Below are 21,001 nucleotides of genomic sequence, written 5' to 3'. Positions count from 1 at the left end.
CAAAGAACTCTTTCTTTGGTAATGGAAGACTATGTTTGAATGAATGCAAGTTTTTCTTAGTAATTTTTTCTATTTCTAAAAGATTTCAAGACTACTATATTTATAGATGCAAAGTGCCTTTTGGAAAGGTTTTGATTGAATTAAATGGCCAAGAGACACATTCCATTGAATGGGCAACAGGCACATCTGTTCATGGCCATGACTGTTTTAATTCAATCAGTGTTTCTTTTTGAAACCTTGTGTCTGTTCAATTTTAATTGAACGTATACCAGTGGCTTACTGGAGGATGACTTTATAAAACAAATCAATGTTGGGCTTATTACTATATAAAGCCCAATATTTAATTCCTTTCCACTTACATTTTCCATTCAGATAGAATTATGATATTTAAGCAAATAAATAAATCCATAATTAATTTAAATATTCAATACTTAAAATATCATAATTCCAACAATCCCCCACATGAATGAAAATTGGCACAAATATATGCATATGAGGATGCAGACACTAGAAAAAGTTACTTATTGGAAAGTTATTGAATCAAGATAGGTAGCTTGTGGCCTTGAACCTTCCCTAGTGAAGGACTATCGGATTTACTTGGCTAATCAGTGAACATAACGTCTTGAACTGTTCAGCCGTTGGTGTAAACCAAGACAATAGTACTTACACAATAACCTCCCAGACATATTTTGGTTCTAACGGTTGTGTTCATTTCGGCCTTGAACAAAAACCTGGTATTCATGAGTGCTTTAGAGAATTCAGCCCTACTTAAAATTCTCATAGAAACGGCCACATTTCCACTCATATAGGTGACTGCTTATAAGGAATATCTTGCCATACCCCACTTGGATAAACCAAGATATAGAATCATTAAAAGCATAGCTTAGCCTATAATCACATCGCAGGCAACACTGCTTCTTCTTATTAGGAATGGGAAGGAGATTTTATCTCCGCAGTGCTAGGTCAAAACATACCATAATTTAGTTGTCCTTTTTGAACCTAAATCTTGGGATCACCAGTCAACTACGTTGGATTTCCACTATGGCTTCTCTTTTACAAGGGCTTCAATCTCATTCCCCTTGATAATCTATAAACTTGCTCTCTATTCAAACCTTTCGTAAACGGATCCGCTAAATTATCTCTTGACTTCACATAGTCAATGGTAATGATATCACTAGAGAGCAGTTGCTTCACAGTGTTATGTCTTCGACGTATATGTTGAGACTTACCGTTATACATGTTATTCTGTGCCCTTGCAATCGCTGATTAGCCATCACAATGTGTACATATAGCGGGCACATGCTTAGGCCAACATGGAATATCCTCTAAGAAATTCCGAAGCCATTCTGATTCTTCTCCTGCTTTATCCAAGGCTATGAACTCATATTCCATAGTGGATCTAGCAATACACGTTTGCTTGGTGGATCTCCATGAAACAGCCGCGCCTCCAATCGTAAAGACATATCCACTTGTGGATTTCGAGTCTTTAGTATCTGATATCTAGTTGAATCACTATAGCCCTCAAGTACGGCTGGATATCTTGTATAATGTAGTCCAAAATTCTTAGTGTATCTTAGATATTTAAGTACCCTAATTATAGCCTTCCAATGATCCTTTCCAGGATTATTTGTATATCTACTCAATCTGTTAACTGAGTAGGCTATATCAGGTCTAGTGCAATTCATAAGATACATTAGACTGCCAATGATACGAGCGTATTCTATTTGTGATATACCTTGACTATTATTCTTCATAAGATGAATATTTGGGTCATAAGGTGTTTGTACAGGACTAGTATCATACTTGTTAAACTTATCAAGTACTTTCTCAATGTAGTGTGATTGAGACAAGACTAGTTTATCAAATGTTCTAGAAATTTTAATTCCTACAATCACATCTGCAACACCCATATCTTTCATGTCAAAATTATTAGTTAGCATTTTCTTGGTTGATTTAATCATACCAATATTACTACCCATAATCAACATGTCATCTACATAGAGACAAATAATGACAAACCCATCTTCAGTGCTTTTAGTGTACACACATTTGTCACACTCATTTATCTTAAAGTTATTTGACATCATGGCTTTGTCAAATTTTAGATGCCATTGTTTTGGTGCTTGCTTTAGGCCATACAAAGACTTAACAAGCTTGCACACCTTATGTTCTTGACCAGAAATAACAAAACCTTCAGGTTGTTCCATGTATATTTCCTCGTCTAATTCATCATTTAGAAATGCCGTCTTGACATTCATTTGATGAATTTCTAAATTATGCAATGTTGCTATTGCAATTAGCATCCTAATGGCCGGATGTTATTCTTGTAACTGGTGAGTATGTGTCAAAGTAATCTAATCCTTCCTTTTGCTTATATCCTTTCACAACAAGTCTAGCTTTATATTTATCAATTGTTCCATCGGCCTTCATCTTCCTCTTGAAAATCCACTTATAACCCAAAGGCTTATTTCCAGGGGGAAGATCCACCAGTTCCCAAGTATGATTCTGTAAGATGGAATCAATTTCAGAATTAATAGCCTCTTTCCAAAAAGGTGCTTCAGGTGAAGACATTGCTTCCTTGTAAGTACGAGGCTCATTTTCTAACAAATAAGTTAGAAAATCTGGACCAAAGGACTTAGATGTTCTTGCTCTCTTGCTATGTCTTGGTTCAATATTGGGTTCTTGTCCACTAGACCATTGGTCTATATTTTCTTGATGGCTTTCTTGGTTATTATCATTTATAGTATTATAAGTTCTTTAAAGAGAACTTCTTTCTCGTGCCTCTTTATAAGGGATTTATATTTTCGAAGAAATATGCATTCCTTGATTCAATAATTGTGTTCACATGTATATCTGAAATATCAGATTTATGTACAAGGAAACGATATGCACCACTGTTAATTGCATAACCATTAAAGATACAGTCAATGGTTTTTGGTCCTATCTTAACCTTTTTAGGTTCTGGGACTGCCACCTTAGCTAGACACCCCCACACTTTGAGATATTTGTAAGAAGGTTAGTGACCTTTCCATAATTCATATGGGGTCTTGTCTAACTTCTTATGAGGCAACTTGTTGAGAATAAGATTTGCAGATAGCAGTGCTTCCCCCCACAAGTTCTAAGGTGCTCTAGAACTTATTAGTAAAGCATTCATCATCTTTTTTAATGTACGGTTCTTTCGTTCAGCAATACCGTTTTGTTGAGGTGAATAGGGTGCAGTAGTTTGGTGAATAATTCCATGTTGAGCACAAAACTCACCAAAAGGTGATTCATATTCACCACCCCTATCACTTCTTAATACTTTGATCTTTCTGCTAAGTTGATTCTCAACTTCAGTCTTATAATGTTTGAACATCTCAATCGCCTCATCTTTGCTTCTTAGTAAATATACATGACAATATCTTGTACAATCATCAATAAAAGAAATAACACTGCAAGAAAAACCTTCATATATATCAGTGATAAACCGATATCTATTTAGGTTTCCAACCGATATAATGCGTGCCGATATCTATTCTCCCATATTACATATCGGTTATTCACTGATGTCTATATTATATTAGATATCGTATTTGTTTGATAATCCGATATGATATACCATCATTGTTATTAGATATTAATGATTTCTGATACCTTAAAAACTACATTCCGATATGTAAGATACTTATGATATCATTAGTAATTTTGAAACCGATATACAAAATGTATTCAATATCGTCTTGGTACTAAAAATCAGATATAAAATGAGTATAGCATATCGGTTTTGTAATTAAAATTGGATATAAATGGTGTATCACATATCGGTTTGGTACTTAAAATCTGATATAAAAAGTGTATACTATATCGGTTTTGTACTTTAAATCTGATATAAAAGGTGTATAACATATCGGTTTTGTACTTAAAATCGGATATAAAAGGTGTACAACATATCGGTTTGGTACTTAAAATCTGATATGTAAGGTTGGTGTGAAATATATATTTTTTTTTTTGTGCAAAACCTCATATAAATGCCATGGATATGCAAGTAGACAAATGTGTGGCCTAAAATTGGTGCATTTTCAAATTTGCCTTCCATTCAAATATTCCAAGTACAAAAATGCATTTCATTCATCCAAACATTCCAATTAAGTACAAAATAAAAAGATTACAAATTAATCCCACAAAAACAATAGTCCCAGCCATGATCAAATTAAATTCCATAACCCCATCAATTGTTCCAATTCAAAGCTGCCTACACTTTCAAAATATTGGCATGGCAGCAATTTTCTAAACCTTTGACTACATTGTTCTAAAATCTGCATGCACTTGTTCTTCCTTTACAAAAAATTGGCTTGGCCATCTAAATACCACAAAATGGCTAACGTACCCTACTTCATACGTACCGACATGGCTATATATAAGTCGAGATGACAAACTGTCCCCATTCAACCCACACCTCATCAATTTGTGCTTGGGTGTAACTGCTTCGCTTGTGCTTTGGATTAGACCACTGAAAATATATAGCATAGCAAATTACATTATAATAAAACATTTTTCCCAACTTGCATGCTATAAAAGAACCAATCCACATATCAAAAACCATGGAAGAAATTTACATAAAACAAATGAAACATAACCAAGAAATGTAAGAAAGATCAAATAATTGAGAATAAATTAGCAGAGAATAAATTATTGGGAAATGGGATATAAATGGGTACTTACTGCAGAGTGTTGGTTCCTCATGTTTTTTGAAGCACTGCCCAAGTAAGGGAAGCTGAGGGCCTGCAACACGAAGTAGAGGAAAAATGAATAAAATTTATGACTTTCATAACATACAAATGTTTAAAAAAGCACGCACTATTGAGAGGATCATCTTATTGTGGCTTCTAGCAAGACAGAAGCAGTGTCAGTCTGCAAAAGATAAAACATGTTTTAGTAAATCATCTTATTGTGGAAGATGGATTTCAAAAGTTGGAGAAAAGAACCTCTTTATGCTGCTTCAGTTTCTTTAAGGTTACTATTATACAAAAAATAAAATAAAAAAATAAAGAAAGAGGATCACAGCACAAGGGAATAAGTCCTGCATAACCACACAAATGAGAACAAAAAAAATTTAAAAAAACAGGTCATGGAACCCAACTCAGTCATTGAAGAATCCAACTCATCCAACCTACAGATCCATGCCAATATATGCCAAAATCATAACAGAGAATAACAATACATCATTGCATTTTGAAATAACAAGAATCAATCTATTAGCTTCTTTGGACAAAGAGATCTAGAATATGTGAAAAATTAAAATCAAGTCTCTGAAATTGGGATAACATATTATCCACAAAACAATTACTCTTAGGAAAATGGTATTTAACTAGTTATAAACCTGAAGAGTGAAAAGATCAGCAGATTGACCAATCACTTTATCATATTTCAGACCTTCTGCTGCGAGTCCAGCCATTGCTACCACTGCCAACCTAAAAGGCTACTACAATTTAGTTCTTCTCCACCACACACATATTATAGACTTCAAATGTATCAATTTATAAGGATATATTTTCCTCCAGTGAAATGCAACTATGTATTGCATTTGAATATGATAGAGTCATGTGGAAACATTGCAACAGGCATATTCAAATGGACTGGTTGCGCACAAGCCAAATCAGATTATCAGGAAACAATGAGACAGACTAATGGATTTACAGTGAAAAGATGCACCATTTTCAAAAGCACTAGGAGTACATTTGTTGCAGTTTCAGAAGGAAATATTACTGAAGCAAATTGATAATTCCAGTAGCTATAACTATCATATAAATACCTGTCTAGCTCCTTTGCATCAAGCTGCCCACTGTATATAAGCTTTTCCAGCCTTTCGTCAATGAGATTGACATGCTCTTTCCCGATATCTAGAGAATACCCCAGAATGGGGAGGCCCAGCAAATAAGCAACTATCCAAAGAGAAAATTGTTTTATCAGTATGTCAAGTAAGCAACTCAAAATCCGAGGCGCTATTTATCAGTCAGAAAGTTTGATATTAAGAATCTGATATGTGTTTTAATGAAATGAAGTACCTAAAAAATGAGCAGCTTCATGTCTAGCTATTCTCTCCTGATAATCTGGGAAGAATGATGAAAAGCCAGATATGGCAGCTTGAAGAAGCCTACAAGTGCAGATAAAGCTTAGTTTTTAATGCAAGAATTAGAAAAACTGTTAAAACACTAAGAGTATCAAGGCATACAAATTAAATTCCATATAAAACTTAGTCTTACCCAGGGGCAGTGCTTCCCACACCCAAAACAACTAAAGAGATGCTCCCAATCAAGTATGGCACAAAAAAGCCCCAATCCTTCAAGTTTGGTACAGTGAGAACCCAAGATGTCAGTAAAAACCAGAATCTTTTCAAAAAAAATTTCTCTGTAAGGCATTCAAATTTTTCTCTATATTCTATAATTCCTCTAATTCAATATGTGAATCTAACAGTTCAACACTTCAACAAAAATATTATTGCAAAAGACCTCAAGGCAAGCCTGTATCCCAAAAATGCAGTTGACAAATATTGGGAAATGATTAGGCTGATACAAAGATGAAACAGAATCCCTTGCTTTTTCTGTCTTAAACTTCTTCTACAATTTAAGTTGTGTGCATAAGTTAATTTCTTTGTTTAGTAAAAATGTCAAGTAGCTATAATTATCTGTGACATTCAATTTCTTTGTTTAGTGAAAATGTCAAGCAGCTATTATTATCTGTGACATTCAAGACAGAGGTCTGCTTGTCATACTTTAACTATCAAGAATCAAATGAAAGTCACTATAGATTATTCGTGCTTGACCCCAAAATGCTTTCTCCTAGTTCGCTGCAATAAAATTTGCCTGACATAGGTCCTTATAAATTAAAAAAAAAAAAAAAAAAAAGGGCTAGCTTACATAATAATTGGATTCCTCATCCCCTCTTATATAGCCAGACCTTTCGAATTCATGCACAATGTATGATCAAATGCACCAGCAAGGTACTGAGAAAATTCCTCCACTTTTACACAAGATGCAAGAGAGAAAACTAATAATCTGATGCAGGTAGTGATACACTGTAACAATATAATTCAAAGACCAGGTTCCTATATATTCATCGAGATCAGAGAAAGGATGTTTGCATGAAAACATTCATATAGTTACGTACAAGTAGCAAAAGGCATGATTTCATGTCAATAGATGAAGAAAAACACTACCTCAACTATACACTGGTACAGAAAAAAACAGTAAAAATTGAAAAGAAAATTATCATTACACACATATAGGAACACAAACAACCCCTCCCAATCACACTGTCTAAGATAGTTGTTGTATAATTTATATGTGGACTTACAGAGAAAAGGAGATATAATCAAATTTACCCCAGGAAGTTGGCCAGCAAGAAGACCTAAGAATCCTGTTGTCCCCACCACGGTGAATAGAAAAGCGGCCTGTATCACTGAGAGATATTAATATTACAAAAAGTAGTTTGAAATCAATGCCTGAAAAATGCATATAGAAAGAGCCGCATCCAATTTTAAATGTGATGTGCCTTGTCTTTCCAGTCAGTTTATAACAATTCAGATTCACTAAAGATTAAAGAAAGATAAGAAGACAAAAAGGTAGAGAAATTCACAATAGGATGCTGACAATTTTAACTCAAAATTGGTCTGGACATCTTTTATCTAAGTAGTTTGGATTAAGGGTTTGCTGATGTGAGATTTGTCTTCATAGAAGTTGAAACCATAAAAAAAGGAAATAGATATATAAATGTAGTGTTGACGATTTGCAAAACAAACTTGCACAAAAGAGCCTAAAGGTTAAGAAGCTGTATGTAAAAGTAAGAACATCCAAGAAAGTTTTTGCATATAATTTTGGCTCATTCTGAATGCAAGTAGCACAAATAAATAACCAGTGTTACAAATACTTACATCATTTCTGACACTGGGAACTGCAAGGGTTTCTGCATTTTTAATTCCAAGAGTTGTCAGCTCCCTAAGAGAAGTCTGGTGCATAAATGTTGAAACTTGAACGAGTCAACCTATCTATTTTCCAACCAAGCAAATGTATAAACAATAATTCAATACATTGAACAGATCATTATCATTCAAGTACATGTATGCATGAGTTTGTAGATGTGGCTAATTTTTGGGTAGCAGTTTCCCAGAACTTCACATTTGTGATGGAGACTGACCGTACGCCGTGAGACATATGGCTGAGAACTCCATTTCTTGGCCCAACCAACTTCACTTAGCTGATCAAGTGCCTCTTTAACTGCACTGCTATCTTTCTGCGGCAAATACATACTTTTCAATGATATTCTTTCTATCTAATTTAGCTTCAGCCATGGGACTAAAAATCTAAAGCTAAAGGAATTATCTATGAATTCAAAAAAAGATGATTGATATGAAGAAAAATGGCAGAGAAGGAAGAAAATAAATTAGCATTAATTAGCTTTAAATAGCTTTGTAAACATGGCCAAAAAAAAAACAAAGAAATGGCTTTGTAAAGGTTATACATACCCAACGAAGATGAATAATATTCATGCGATATAGGCAGACTTGAGTGTGAGTGAAGACTCAAGACTCAAGAGCCGGAAAGAGGAGGCTGGACAGATGAGGAGCCAAACTCAGGTCGCTAGCGAAGGGGTTGGATAGATTCTCCCTCAAAAACAGACACGGACACCTCGAAGCTGCTAGAAAACTCAGATCGCTAGCGAAGGGGTTGGATAGATTCTCCTTCATGATTGACTTTCCAGACTCAAGGAAGAAACCAAGACGATCAGTGTCGAGAGGACGATGATATCTTGGGTGGTCGGTGTCGCAACTCGTCGGAGAAGGCGGATCGCCGTTCCAATGTTGAATTTGTTCATCGTCGATTTCAACGAGCGAAGGGCAGAGAAAGAGAGAGGATGGGGAGATACAGATTTGGGGGCCGACTGAGAATGAGAACGAGAGAGAAGGATCGAGTGAGAGAGACGGACCGAGTGAGTATGAGCGAGGGTGAGAGAGAAGGAGATGTCTGCGGAGCGCGATGGGAATGTGTGTGTTTTGTGAAGGATATCGTGACTGGGGTTGGGAACCTAATTAGCCAAAATTTTTAAGTTGGGGAAAAAATTCTCCGTGGTTTTTTTAGGTGAAGTATAGATATCAGATGGTGTGGCTTACATATCGATTTTAAAAAATTCTTAATCAAAATTGCAAAATTTAGATATCAGAAACAAAAATTGGTGATATGTTAATGAGTTTAGATATCATCTAAAAAATTAACTGATATCTAAAACTCTACAATATCGGTTAATGGAAAAACTGATATTAAAGAAGTGATGTCTATTACAGTTTTTCTTGTAGTGTAAAATACTTTTTCCCACCCCTAGTTTGCATGTATAAATTTTAAATCACAAATATCACTGTGAATTAAATCCAGAGGTTCAGTAGTTCTCTCAATAGAATGGAACGATGTTCTAGTTAGCTTTGCTTCAACACAAGTTTCACACTTAGTATTAGAATCAATGTAAAACTTAGGAATCAGATCCATGTTAGTTAATTTACGTAATATATCAAAATTAACATGACCTAATCTACCATGCCAAACATTAGATGACCCAAGCATATAAGCAGAACTAACTGTGTTATTATTATTAACTTTTGGTACAACAGTCATTACATTCAATTTAAACAGACCATCATTCAGGTACCCTTTTCCCACATACATCCCATTCTTAGTAAGTACAAACTTTTCAGACTCAAATACCAACTTGAAACCATTCTTGCTCAATAGAGATCCAGAAACCAAGTTCTTTCGGATGTCAGGAACATGGAGCACATTGTTGGGAGTAACCTCCTTGCCAGATGTCATCTTCAGAACCACTTTCCCTTGGCCTTCAACCTTTGAGGTGGAGGAGTTTCCCGTGAACAGTTGTTCTCCATCAAGCCCATGATAAGTGGAGAACATTTTCCTATCAGCACACACATGACGAATAGCCCCATTGTCCACCCACCATTCTATAATATTTCCCACCAAATTAACTTCAGAGACGACCGCAAAAAGATTGATATCAGATATATCATTGGAGAGCTTATCTTCCTCAGTTATGTTTGCCTCATTTCCCTTGCCTTTCTTCTTGCCATGACTCTTGCCTTGACTCTTGCTTTGACTCTTGCCACTCCTACAGTCCTTTGCACGGTGGCCAGTCTTATTGCAATTAAAGCACTTGCCATTGAACTCCTTGGCCTTCTTGGAATTTCCTTGACGTGTGCCTTCCTCAAAATCTCTTTTTGCTATTATTTGGCCTATTCTCCACGTACTATGTGTGCCTTAGCCTCCATGGAAGATCCTCGCTTATCAGAGTGACGATATTCTTCCTCAATCCTCAATCGCATGATTAGATCCTCAAGCCCCATCTCTTTGCGCTTGTGCTTAAGGTAGTTCTTGAAATCCTTCCAGGATGGCGGTAATTTCTCAATTACAGTAGCCACTTGAAATGACTCAGGAAGTACCATATCCTCTGCATCAATTTCATGCAAAATAAGTTGGAACTCTTGGACTTGACTGATCACGCTTTTGGAGTCCACCATCTTGTAGTCAAGAAAACGACCCACAATGAATTTCTTCATTCCAGCATCTTCGGTCTTGTATTTCTTGTCCAAAGATTCCCACAACGCCTTGGCTGTTTTCATTGGACTATACACATTGTAGAGTGCATCGTCCAACCCATTGAGGATATAATTCTTGCAGATAATTAAAATCAGCATGGTGGCAGACATCAACATCAACCATAGATTCTTTGGAAGTTCCAGGAGCAGGAGCATCTTCCTTCAAGAATTTGACCAAGTTCATTGTTGTTAAATAAAACAACATTTTCTGCTGCCACATCTTGAAATCAGTTCCATTGAACTTTCCAGGTTTCTCCCCATGGTGAGAAAATTGCGGCAACACAGGAGCATATGCCATAGGAATAGCAGATGACAAAGGGACTGTATCTGTCACAAGTCTAGCCATGGTATTCATATTCTCAGTACTTGAGGAACTCATTTTTTCCTTTGAAGTATGAAAACTCTTTAAATAAGCAGATATATATAACAGCAAAATAAAAGAAAAATAATGAAACTGACTTTCAACGAAAGACAAAATACACAACCAGAACAAAAAACAAAAACACAGATAAAATGTATGGAAAGAAATAGACAAAATGAATTCTTTAATGTCAAAGCAACAGTAAAAAAGGTAAAGCACAAAAGACGTAAATATGGCAAGATCAAAAACTAATAAAGATCTAAGAACAAACTCACTAGCATATGTAAATAAAAAGATGATATAAATAGGAATAATAAACAGTATGTATATATTTTAAAATATATCTATCAAAACGTAAACTACTAAACAAAGCAGCTCTTAATTGAACAAAAATCAAAGCCACCAAAATTGACAAAGTCAAATCAGTTATTGAATGAATAGATAATTATCAATAAAAAAAAATTAAAAGTAGAAACAATATAGCAAATTACACATGAAAATCGTCTTAAGATTGTTGGAAACTATAGGTATAAATTGCTATATTCAAAACAAAGAGATTTAAAAAAAATACAGAGAATTAGACACTAAAGGAAGTTTAGAAAAACCTTTGAAGTCGAGTCTAGTGTTCAACACTATGACGTTAAGACGATTTACGCCCGCCCTACCATGCTATGGTCAATCGGCGCTTGCTTCCCAGGATACAACGACTTCCTCCTTGCAGTAGTAGCACTTCAAACTATAAGGTTCTGCGAACCCAAATATGCAAAGAACTCTTTCTTTGGTAATGGAAGACTATGCTTGAATGAATGCAAGTTTTTCTTAGTAATTTTTCTATTTCTAAAAGATTTAAAGACTACTATATTTATAGATGCAAAGTGCCTTTTGGAAGGGTTTTGATTGAATTAAATGGCCAAGAGACACATTCCATTGAATGGGGCAACATGCACATCTGTTCATCGCCATGACTGTTTTAATTCAATTAGTGTTTCTTTTTGAAATCTTGTGTCTGTTCAATTTTAATTGAACGTATACCAGTGGCTTACTAGAAGATGACTTTATAAAACAAATCAATGTTGGGCCTATTACTATATAAAACCCAATATTTAATTCCTTTCCACTTACGTTTTCCATTTTCCATTCAGATAGAATTATGATATTTAAGCAAATAAATATTTCCATAATTAATTTAAATATTCAATACTTAAAATATCATAATTCCAACATTAATTTCCAAACTTTTCATATAGAATTGATTTGAATGACAAGGCAACATCGTCTCATCCATTTGGCGCGTGGAATGCAATAGTGGTGGACATAATACGCATCAACATCACATCCTAAACTAATTGCAAGCCATTCAACATGTGATGTTAGAAAATTTCTTTTACCTTAATTAAGGTTAAAACTGTTGGGACTTGGGAGTTTCAGTCTTTAGGCAATCCGAGACTCATGCTGAAACCCCTACTTTGAAGGATCACCTTACTCTTTTACAAAACCATCTCTTTAAAAACCAAATCTTTAACTCTCACTCTCACATTCATTTCTCACAAGTAAACATCTTCAGCTCTCTGAAATCTCACATTGATACATCGCAAAACCAAAACTCAACATAGATAAAAAAAAATTCAGTATAACAACCACATTAATATAAACAATGTCTGAAGAAGATGCCAAAGCAAAGGCTGAGCACGAGCGCATTTTCAAGCGATTTGACACCAATGGCGATGGCAAAATTTCCGCGTCAGAGCTAGGGGATGCATTGAAAACCCTCGGCTGCATTACATTGGATGAAGTGCAACACATGATGGCTGAGATTGACACCGACGGTGATGGCTGCATTTCATTCCAAGAGTATATAGATTTTGCTCGTGCTAACCGTGGTTTAATGAAGGATCTCGCTAAGATATTTTAATTACACTTTCTTCAACTTGTTTCTCAATTTATGGCATTGTCTTTTGGGTGTGTGTTTATGTGGTTCATTCCATGCCTATGGGACATGTACTAATTGTTTGGGTTCATTTTGAGTTCTCACAGAATACCAACGCTTTGGTAGTTAAACTGTTAGCTTCTTGTTTTCTAATTTCGCATATCATCCACATGGTACCTTTAATTTAAGTGTACCTCTGCCAACTTATGTGTTCTTTTCTCAAATTAATATTGGTGACCTATGCCATCTACAGCTTACATGAAATTGACCACATGAATTTGATATTTGCCGCAAATGAAAGGCACAAGTCAACCATTATATATTGGACTTGGAGCAGTTGCTATTCGATTATCCACGTGTCATTAATACAATATACTTATTGTGGTATAAATGTTAAGATTTTGAGATCTGACAATGGGGGAGAATAGTTCTCCAAGAACTTTCAAGCTTATCTGCAGAAACTGTTAATTTTTTTTATATGACATATTGTTGGCCCTGTTAGCAACTTTTGTTACATACTTGCATATAAATTATATAATCATATTTAACTCAAATGATGCAGCATTGCAGTCTGAGTGATAGAACAAATTTTAAAAAATCCGTACAACAAATCAAACTCCCTATAAAGAAAATTTGTGTGAATAGATTGGTAGGACCCACTGTTTCAAACTGCCCATCCCTATTCATACACATTGACCTCAACCCTGTCTCGCTTCCTTGTTCGCTTGATTTTTAGTGTTCTGTCAAATCCCATAATGACTCCATCCCCTTTATTTAAATTTTGGCTCAATTGCAGCAATGATTTATAAATTTTTGTTTGAATCTCAATTTACTCCTTAACTAAATTTTGTATAAAAATAAAAATAGTCCACAAAATGTCAGTTATATCCCAGTTTGATCCGAATCATCAACTACAATTGATTTTTTTATCTAATTTGGTCATGTGCGGGGGCACATAGGCTTACTTTAAGGGGTACTGTCGCACCCCGAATCCTGGGCATGCCACAGAAGCATCTTTCTTGAATTTTCCAAGAAATTAACACCAATAAAGAACAATAACAAACTCTTGAAAGAGAAGCACACTTAAAAGAAAAGACAGAACTCAACTCTTTCTTGGATTCACAGCTCAAATCTCAAATATCTATCTGAATTACACTTGCATCCAGGCACAAACCCTCCCCTTAAATAGATCCAAGTACCACATTTAACATAGGAAAATAATGAAGATTAATCCTTAAAACTTATTCAGATTCTAATGAACCTAGGAATTGCAAAAAGTCTAAAACCATTATTAATTTATGATTGAACTCCCTAAATATTTCCTGCACCTTTGGTATCCTGAAGCTCCACAAATTCCTTAGCAATATGCCTATATTTTCAGGCTAATTTTCTTGCAATCTCGCAAGCAAATGTGAGCTATAGAAACCAACTGACAAGAAGAAGCTCCATATGCTTCCTTCCATGGAACAGACTTTAAACTTGAATGAAAATCTATTACACTCTTCCCTAATAGAATGGGGACAGGTAATGGAAGATATGTACATGCACATTTGTTCATCAGACTCCTATAAGGCTATTCCTATCTACAATTTTAACATTCTTTCCAGTTCTCATTTCTAGCACTCTGTAAAAAGTTCAAACAACCAAAAATAAATCTAATTAGGGTATGATTGTATCATGTTTCAAGTTTCAACGACCATAAATGTGATCATCATCCTCAAACTCAGAAACTCCTAGCATAGCCAAAGCCAGGTGACTCTTCATCTCACTATTTGTTTGTTGTAATTGAGAATAACAATCAATAACCAGCCCATTTCCCAAAAAACTGGACCTCTTCCTCTTGGAGAAAATAGGTTCTTCTTCACCTTTAAGTATTGCAATTATCTCACCAATGCTTGGCCTCCGAGATTCTTCACTGGTTACGCAGGCAGCTGCAGCTTCAATCATCCGTGCTATTTGATTTGAATTTCTCAAAGTGCATTTTAGCCGTGGATCAAGCAACTCTTCAATAGCTCCTTTTCCTTTATGCAAGAGGGGTTTTGCCTGATGAACAATGGAAGTGAGACATTTGTAATTGATTTGTTTTGTATGTTTATCCAATAAAAAAAAAAAAAATCAACAACCCAGTAATAGCAAGCAATTCCAAAATCTATTCATGAGACAAATTATGCATCATCCAATAATATACACCATACATACTGTTCATCTCAGTCAAAGAAAAAAGACCACTGTTCATCTATTCACTTTTAATTAGACATGAAAGAAAAGTTTTGATGACTTCCATGGTCCAAAAAATCTTGCTTTCAGAAAGTGTTCTGGTCTTAACGCTCTCGCTAAGAAAAGTGTCCACCAATTGTGTATTTGGCCTGATTGAATAAATGAATGTTTTGTAGTAATCTGGCTATCATCAAGAATAAACTATTAAAAGAAACTATTTTTATCATGAGAAGCAACAAGGGGCCCATCAATATTAACCATTACATGGTCAAAACAAAAGGCAAAAAAAGAAGATAGTAAGATTCACCTACCCATAGAGCCAAGTTTTCCTCTCCTTGCGGCCTTCTTGCTTCAATTGGCTTCCTACCCGTTATCAATTCCAGCAAGACAACTCCAAAAGCATAAACATCAGTTTTATCGGATATTTTGCCATGCTGGAAATACTCAGGTGCCAAGTAACTGCACATATTGTGTTAATGTAAAATAAAAATCGTCCTTATGGAACACGCAACAGGAAAAAATGTTTCTTTCTAGTTCTTTCCGCTCATCATAAGTTTCCTTGCTTTACCAAAAAAAAAAAAAATCCTTGAGATCATACCCAAATGTTCCTTTGACAGTTTTGCAAAGGAAAGGGATGGAAGGAGCAGAAGTCCAGGTGGCTAATCCAAAATCGCATAACTGCAATCAGTAGCAATATTATACATTCAATAAATAAAAAATGACTTGTATAATGTATAGAGTGAGAGCTATGAAACCTATTTCACGCATAACACTCAAACCAGAATAAAATCCGTAAGAAAATTCTCCATTTACCTTGGGTTTTTTCTTCGAAGAAAGGAGAATGTTTGAGGGTTTGATATCTCTGTGAACAACACATCTTTCGGTTCCATTATGTAAATATGCAATTGCCTCTGCAATTCCAATTGCAACCTTGTGCCTCACAGACCAAGGAAGTGTTGCAGAGCCCTTCACTCCCCTCTTTTTCTCTGCAAATGGGTATGTAGTAAATCACTCAAATTCACCAAATTCAAATCAAATACCGTTCAAAAGACCGAGAAAAAGTTACCGTGCAAATGGCGCTCTAAGCTTCCCCCAGAGACGTACTTATAAACCAAAAACAAGCCCTCCTCTGGATCTATGCAAAACCCAACAAGAGGTGTTACATTTGGGTTGTGAAGAGAGCTAGATATCATCAACTCTCTACAAAATGCCTTTGCAGACTCCTTATCTTCCTTGTCCAATTGCTTAATTGCCACAGCAGTCCTCAAAATCCCAACTCTACCTCTAAAGACACAGCTCAATGCTCCTCTCCCCAAAACTCTGCCTATCCAAACAACAAAATCGATTACAATTTCATATAAAAGATCAAACTTTGATTCAAACAAGACGAACGCATTTAATTACCTTTTGAGAAATTACGCGTAGCAGCAAGAATTTCCGCATAGCTGAACCTGATCAAAGTGTTGGCCATTGGGGATATGCTCCTCTCTAGTGACTCCAATCTCCTCCATTTCAATTCTTTAGCCTTAGACTCACACAACCCATTGTCCAGATTCACCATCAAAACAGTTGCAGCAGCGGAAGAGCTCATGTTCAAAGACTCAAGCTCAACTTGAGAGCAGAAACTGAACCTGAAAGAGGAGTGAACTGATTGTGGATCAGCATTTGTCAACTCTGCTCCACACCCACCTGACTCTGCTAGCAACCATGCCTTGTTGTGCTCTAAATTGATGTTGTTGTCGTTGTTGTTATGGTTATTGTGGTCAATTTGGCTCTGATTGCTCCTCCTTTGGAGAGGAGGAAGAAAACAGACCAAGCCAAGCTCCCGAAACATTTTCTTTAAAATGGTTTTGATTCTGCGTTCATTATAGTCACAGTAGTGATCTTCAACTACCGAGGAGGAAGAGTATAGAGGAGCTTTGGGTGGCTCTCTAGAGTTGGTAAAAGTGCCTTGGGACAGCCCCATTTTGAAGCAGATCTCAATGAGTGAGAGAAAGCACAAAAACCAGGAGAGAGAAAGGCAAAGAAAAGCAGAGACGGGAAGAGAGAGAAAAATTAAAGTGAAAGCTGCTTTGCTTGCAGGGTGGGAGAGAATTTCTCAATGAGAGAGAGAGAGAGAGAGAGAGAGAGATGGGGCGTGTTTGTAAGTTATGTATATATAAATGCAGCCATGGGTTGGGTTGTTTGGATTAAAGAAAGGTTGGATTAGAGTGGGAGTAAGTGAAATGAAAGAGAAGGTCGGAAGGGTGTGGTCCTCAAAATATTGCCAGGTGAACGAAACAAAGAAAAGAGTGGCTGTTATGGTTATGGGGTCGCTTGCTTTTAGCTAAAAAGCCTAAAATGGCATTTCTTTATTCAACCAAAAAAAATTTAAAAAACAATGGCATTATTTTAAGGGGAGAGGACAGAGGGTGAGGAAGCGTGAGTTGATGATCCGAGAGGGCAAATAAATTCTTTCTACAGGTCCAGAATCCACAAGGGTACCCCTTATTTATTTGGGCTGTGTTTGTGGATAATTCATATGAATTTAACTGCCAAACATAGATCAAACACGTGGCTGGTCAGGTCTTATTTTGTTATGACTTTTCAACGGTCAACTTGGTCAGACTCAACCTTCCACATCATCATGTCAGCTTAGCAACACCAACATTGTGCAGTTCGAATCAGATCTTACCTCGGGTCATCCGGATCCGATTCGAACCGATCTGACATTGGGATCTTCTAAGAACTTGAGTGTTCATCTTTTCTTAGACATTTCAGTTCGGCTCGGCATCTGGTGATCATCTTTTCCAAATTCAATCACAACTGGTTTATACTTGGAAGGATCACTACACTATCTACTTGACGGCTCAGCCCGACCCATTTATTTCTGATCCGATCATACATAGGTTGCACACCTACACCTGGGGAGACATATGTGTTCGGATCGGCTCAGATTCCACCGCCATTTTAGAAGATCAAGTTGAGATGAACTGCCATACTCAAGTGCACTTGACATGACTTTCTGACATATAAGACATCTCAGCTCACAACCATGACTATTAGGGCATTCTACTTGATTTTCCATACTTGCATTGAATGCAAAGGTGGTGGGTAGTTGTGCATGCTACTGTTCCTGACCGAATGCGTAACCTCTTCTCATCCGCTCATCCACATGCATGTAACTTAAGCCTCACAACTTTCTTTGCCTATAAGAGCTCACTTATGTGCACAAAGGAAGGGGTTCACAAATTGCTTACAAAAACCCTTTCAAACATACACAACTAGCTGAGAATAACCTAGAAGATCTTACCTTGTTCTTTATATTCTCCAAAGTTCATACCTTGTTCTTTTTTTGTTCTTACTTGTTCTTCCTCAAACACCAATAAATACATATCATTGACTTCATCATCGGAGTGTATTTGGCTGGTACCACACCGGTCCTTCTCCTTCGATCTTGTGCTCATGCAGAAAGATCTCATCAGCTTCAATCAACAATCCAACAATTCTTGATCATCCAAGTCATCATCCTAATCATCATCCAGCAAGGCTTCCAATCAATCAGATCATCCATCTTTAAGTTGTTACATCTCTCTTACGAAAATTTGCATCAATAGATTGGTGTCGTCTGTGGGAAGAATATTAAAAACCTTTGTGTTCATCACCTTGATCACCAGGTTATTCCTTCTCCCAACGATTTTTGTTCATCATCTTTAGCGATATGAGTATCTTTCATAGTTCTCCTTCCAATGGAGAAGAATCAAATGAGGATCCAAGACTATCAATGAATCTCAATACACCTGTCAAGAGAGGAATCCCCCTGGAAGAGCTAAACGAGATTAGAGCTATGAATAGACTCTCGAGAAGAGTAAATCAAGGACAACTTACTGCTGAGAACGAACTTCTCAGGCAGAAAAATGAACTTCTGACCACACAAGCAGAACAGACCGCTGAACTAGAGTGCCTTCAAGTTCGGCAAAAGATGAGCGTTTAGACCGGCAATAACACGAGGGCGACCCTAGATGATATCGAGGTTCGTTCTCCAGCTCGTCCCCCTCAAGTCACTTAGGCCGACATCGACAATCACCCTTGCTGGCGGAACATAGATTGCTCGTTTCCTGGCTTCGAGAGTATGCCCCTGGCTAATCATCCAACAAAAGTGCCAGGCTTATGTCAGAAACTCTGCTTCACCTCTCGGATGCTCAACGACTTGCCATATTTGATTTCCTCCGCGCAAATGCGGAAGTGTTTGCCTAGTCTTACGATGACATGCTAGACATATCGTCAGATGTAATCGTCCACAGGTTGAATATCAATTCGGAATGCAAACCGGTTCGCCAAAAGAGGAGATTATACGATCCTGTCTGATACGCCGCCATGGTTGAAAAGGTGACCAAACTACAAAACAATGGGTTCATCTGGGAGGTGAACTACCCAAACTGGCTCGCCAACGTGGTCATGGTGAAGAAGAAGTGAAGAACAACGGGAAATGGAGGATGTGCGTGGACTTCACCGATCTGAACAAGGCATGTCCCAAAGACAGTTTTCTCCTACCAAGAATAGATCAGCTAGTCGATGCCGCGACGGGGCACAAACTCCTCATTTTCATGGATTGCAATCAGATTTGCATGCATAAACCCGGTCAAGAAGACACATCCTTCATAACCGATCATGGTATGTACTGCTACAAGGTCATACCCTTCGGACTCAAAAACGCTAGAGCCACCTACGAAAAATTGGTCAACCACATGTTCATATCTTCCATAGGTAAATCTGTCGAAGTCTATGTGGACGATCTCATGAAGGACCTCTCAAACATGTTCGGAGTCCTAAAAAAGTATCAGATGCGGCTAAACCCAGCCAAATGTGCCTTTGGAGTTTATTTAGGCAAATTCCTTAGATATATGGTCAGCCAGAGAGGAATCAAGGCCAATCTAAAGAAGATTCAGGCTTTGATCGACATGAAATCTCCAAGGACGCGCGAGGAAATCCAAAGCCTAACTAGAAGAGTTTCCGCTCTAAACTGGTTATTATCAAAGTCAACTGACCGGTGCTTCCTCTTCATCAAAGCTTTGAAAGGGGCAGGGAAGAGCTTAGAATGGACACCCCAGTGTGAGCAAGCTTTTCAAGATCTAAAGAAACACATGGGGGAATCTCTCATCTTATCTAAACCTGAGGAAGGTGAAGAACTTTTTCTTTACCTCTCAGTCTCTGACTCAGCCCTCAGCTCAGTGCTAGTTAGAGAGGTCGGCAGAATACAACATCTGGTCTTCTATACAAGCAGGGCTCTTCTTGACGCCGAGACTAGATATCCCAAGTTCGAGAAGATAGCTCTTGCCTTAGTCAGTTCGACTCGAAAGTTAAGACCATACTTTCAGGCTCATTTAATCGTAGTCCTAACTAATCAACCACTAAGACAAATTCTAGACAAATCTGAAGCTTTAGGTCGGCTCATCAACTGGTCTATCGAGCTTAGCGAGTTTGACATCCAATATCGCCCCAAAACGGCCATAAAAGCCTAAGCCATGTGAGACTTCATATGTGAATCCATCACCACAAAGGAAGATCCGCTCAACGATGATGCCTTCCCCACAACATCGGGCTTTATGACGAGCAAAATCCATGCTCAAACAGATGCTTTTACTTAGACCTTATACATGGACGGATCTTCCAACATCATAAGAAGCAGGGCTGGTCTGGTTCTGATTTCCCCAGAATAAGTCGTTTTGGAATATGCTCTTCGCTTCAAATTTCAAGTGTCAAACAACAGAGTAGAGTATGAGGCGCTCATTACTGGCCTTATATTAGCAAAGGAGTTAGGAGCGACATAACTAAACATCTTCAGCGACTTCCAACTTATTGTCAATCAAATCTTAGAAGAATA

The 21,001-nt window shown here is 37.0% G+C and overlaps 2 protein-coding genes and 1 long non-coding RNA gene across 3 annotated transcripts; 1 reads left to right on the top strand and 2 right to left on the bottom strand.

Moving 5' to 3' along the window:
- Positions 1-4,075: 4,075 nt before the first annotated feature.
- On the bottom strand, positions 4,076-5,045 carry LOC147283248 (uncharacterized). The gene is made up of 3 exons (XR_015122880.1): positions 4,838-5,045; positions 4,702-4,761; positions 4,076-4,489 (listed from the first exon to the last, which is right to left on the bottom strand). It is a non-coding gene; the product is annotated as an uncharacterized LOC147283248 (long non-coding RNA).
- A 7,603-nt stretch (positions 5,046-12,648) lies between these two features.
- LOC147283247 (polcalcin Bet v 4-like) lies at positions 12,649-12,906 on the top strand. Its single transcript, XM_086249039.1, has one exon. The coding sequence runs from the start codon at positions 12,649-12,651 to the stop codon at positions 12,904-12,906; it is 258 nt and encodes an 85-aa protein (XP_086105165.1).
- Positions 12,907-14,362: 1,456 nt separating this feature from the next.
- LOC147283246 (putative serine/threonine-protein kinase PBL7) lies at positions 14,363-17,263 on the bottom strand. The gene is made up of 6 exons (XM_086247678.1): positions 16,543-17,263; positions 16,205-16,462; positions 15,952-16,124; positions 15,737-15,816; positions 15,450-15,597; positions 14,363-14,964 (listed from the first exon to the last, which is right to left on the bottom strand). Exons 1-6 carry the CDS (start codon positions 17,102-17,104, stop codon positions 14,611-14,613), a joined length of 1,575 nt encoding a protein of 524 aa, XP_086103804.1. The 5' UTR covers positions 17,105-17,263; the 3' UTR covers positions 14,363-14,610.
- Between the last annotated feature and the right edge of the window lie 3,738 nt (positions 17,264-21,001).

This window comes from Dryas octopetala, chromosome 6, assembly GCF_963921425.1.
Source record: "Dryas octopetala chromosome 6, drDryOcto1.1, whole genome shotgun sequence".
Lineage (NCBI taxonomy): Eukaryota > Viridiplantae > Streptophyta > Magnoliopsida > Rosales > Rosaceae > Dryas > Dryas octopetala.
The sequence above is the reverse complement of the archived record's forward strand: the minus strand, read 5'-3'. Positions and strand labels throughout refer to the sequence as shown.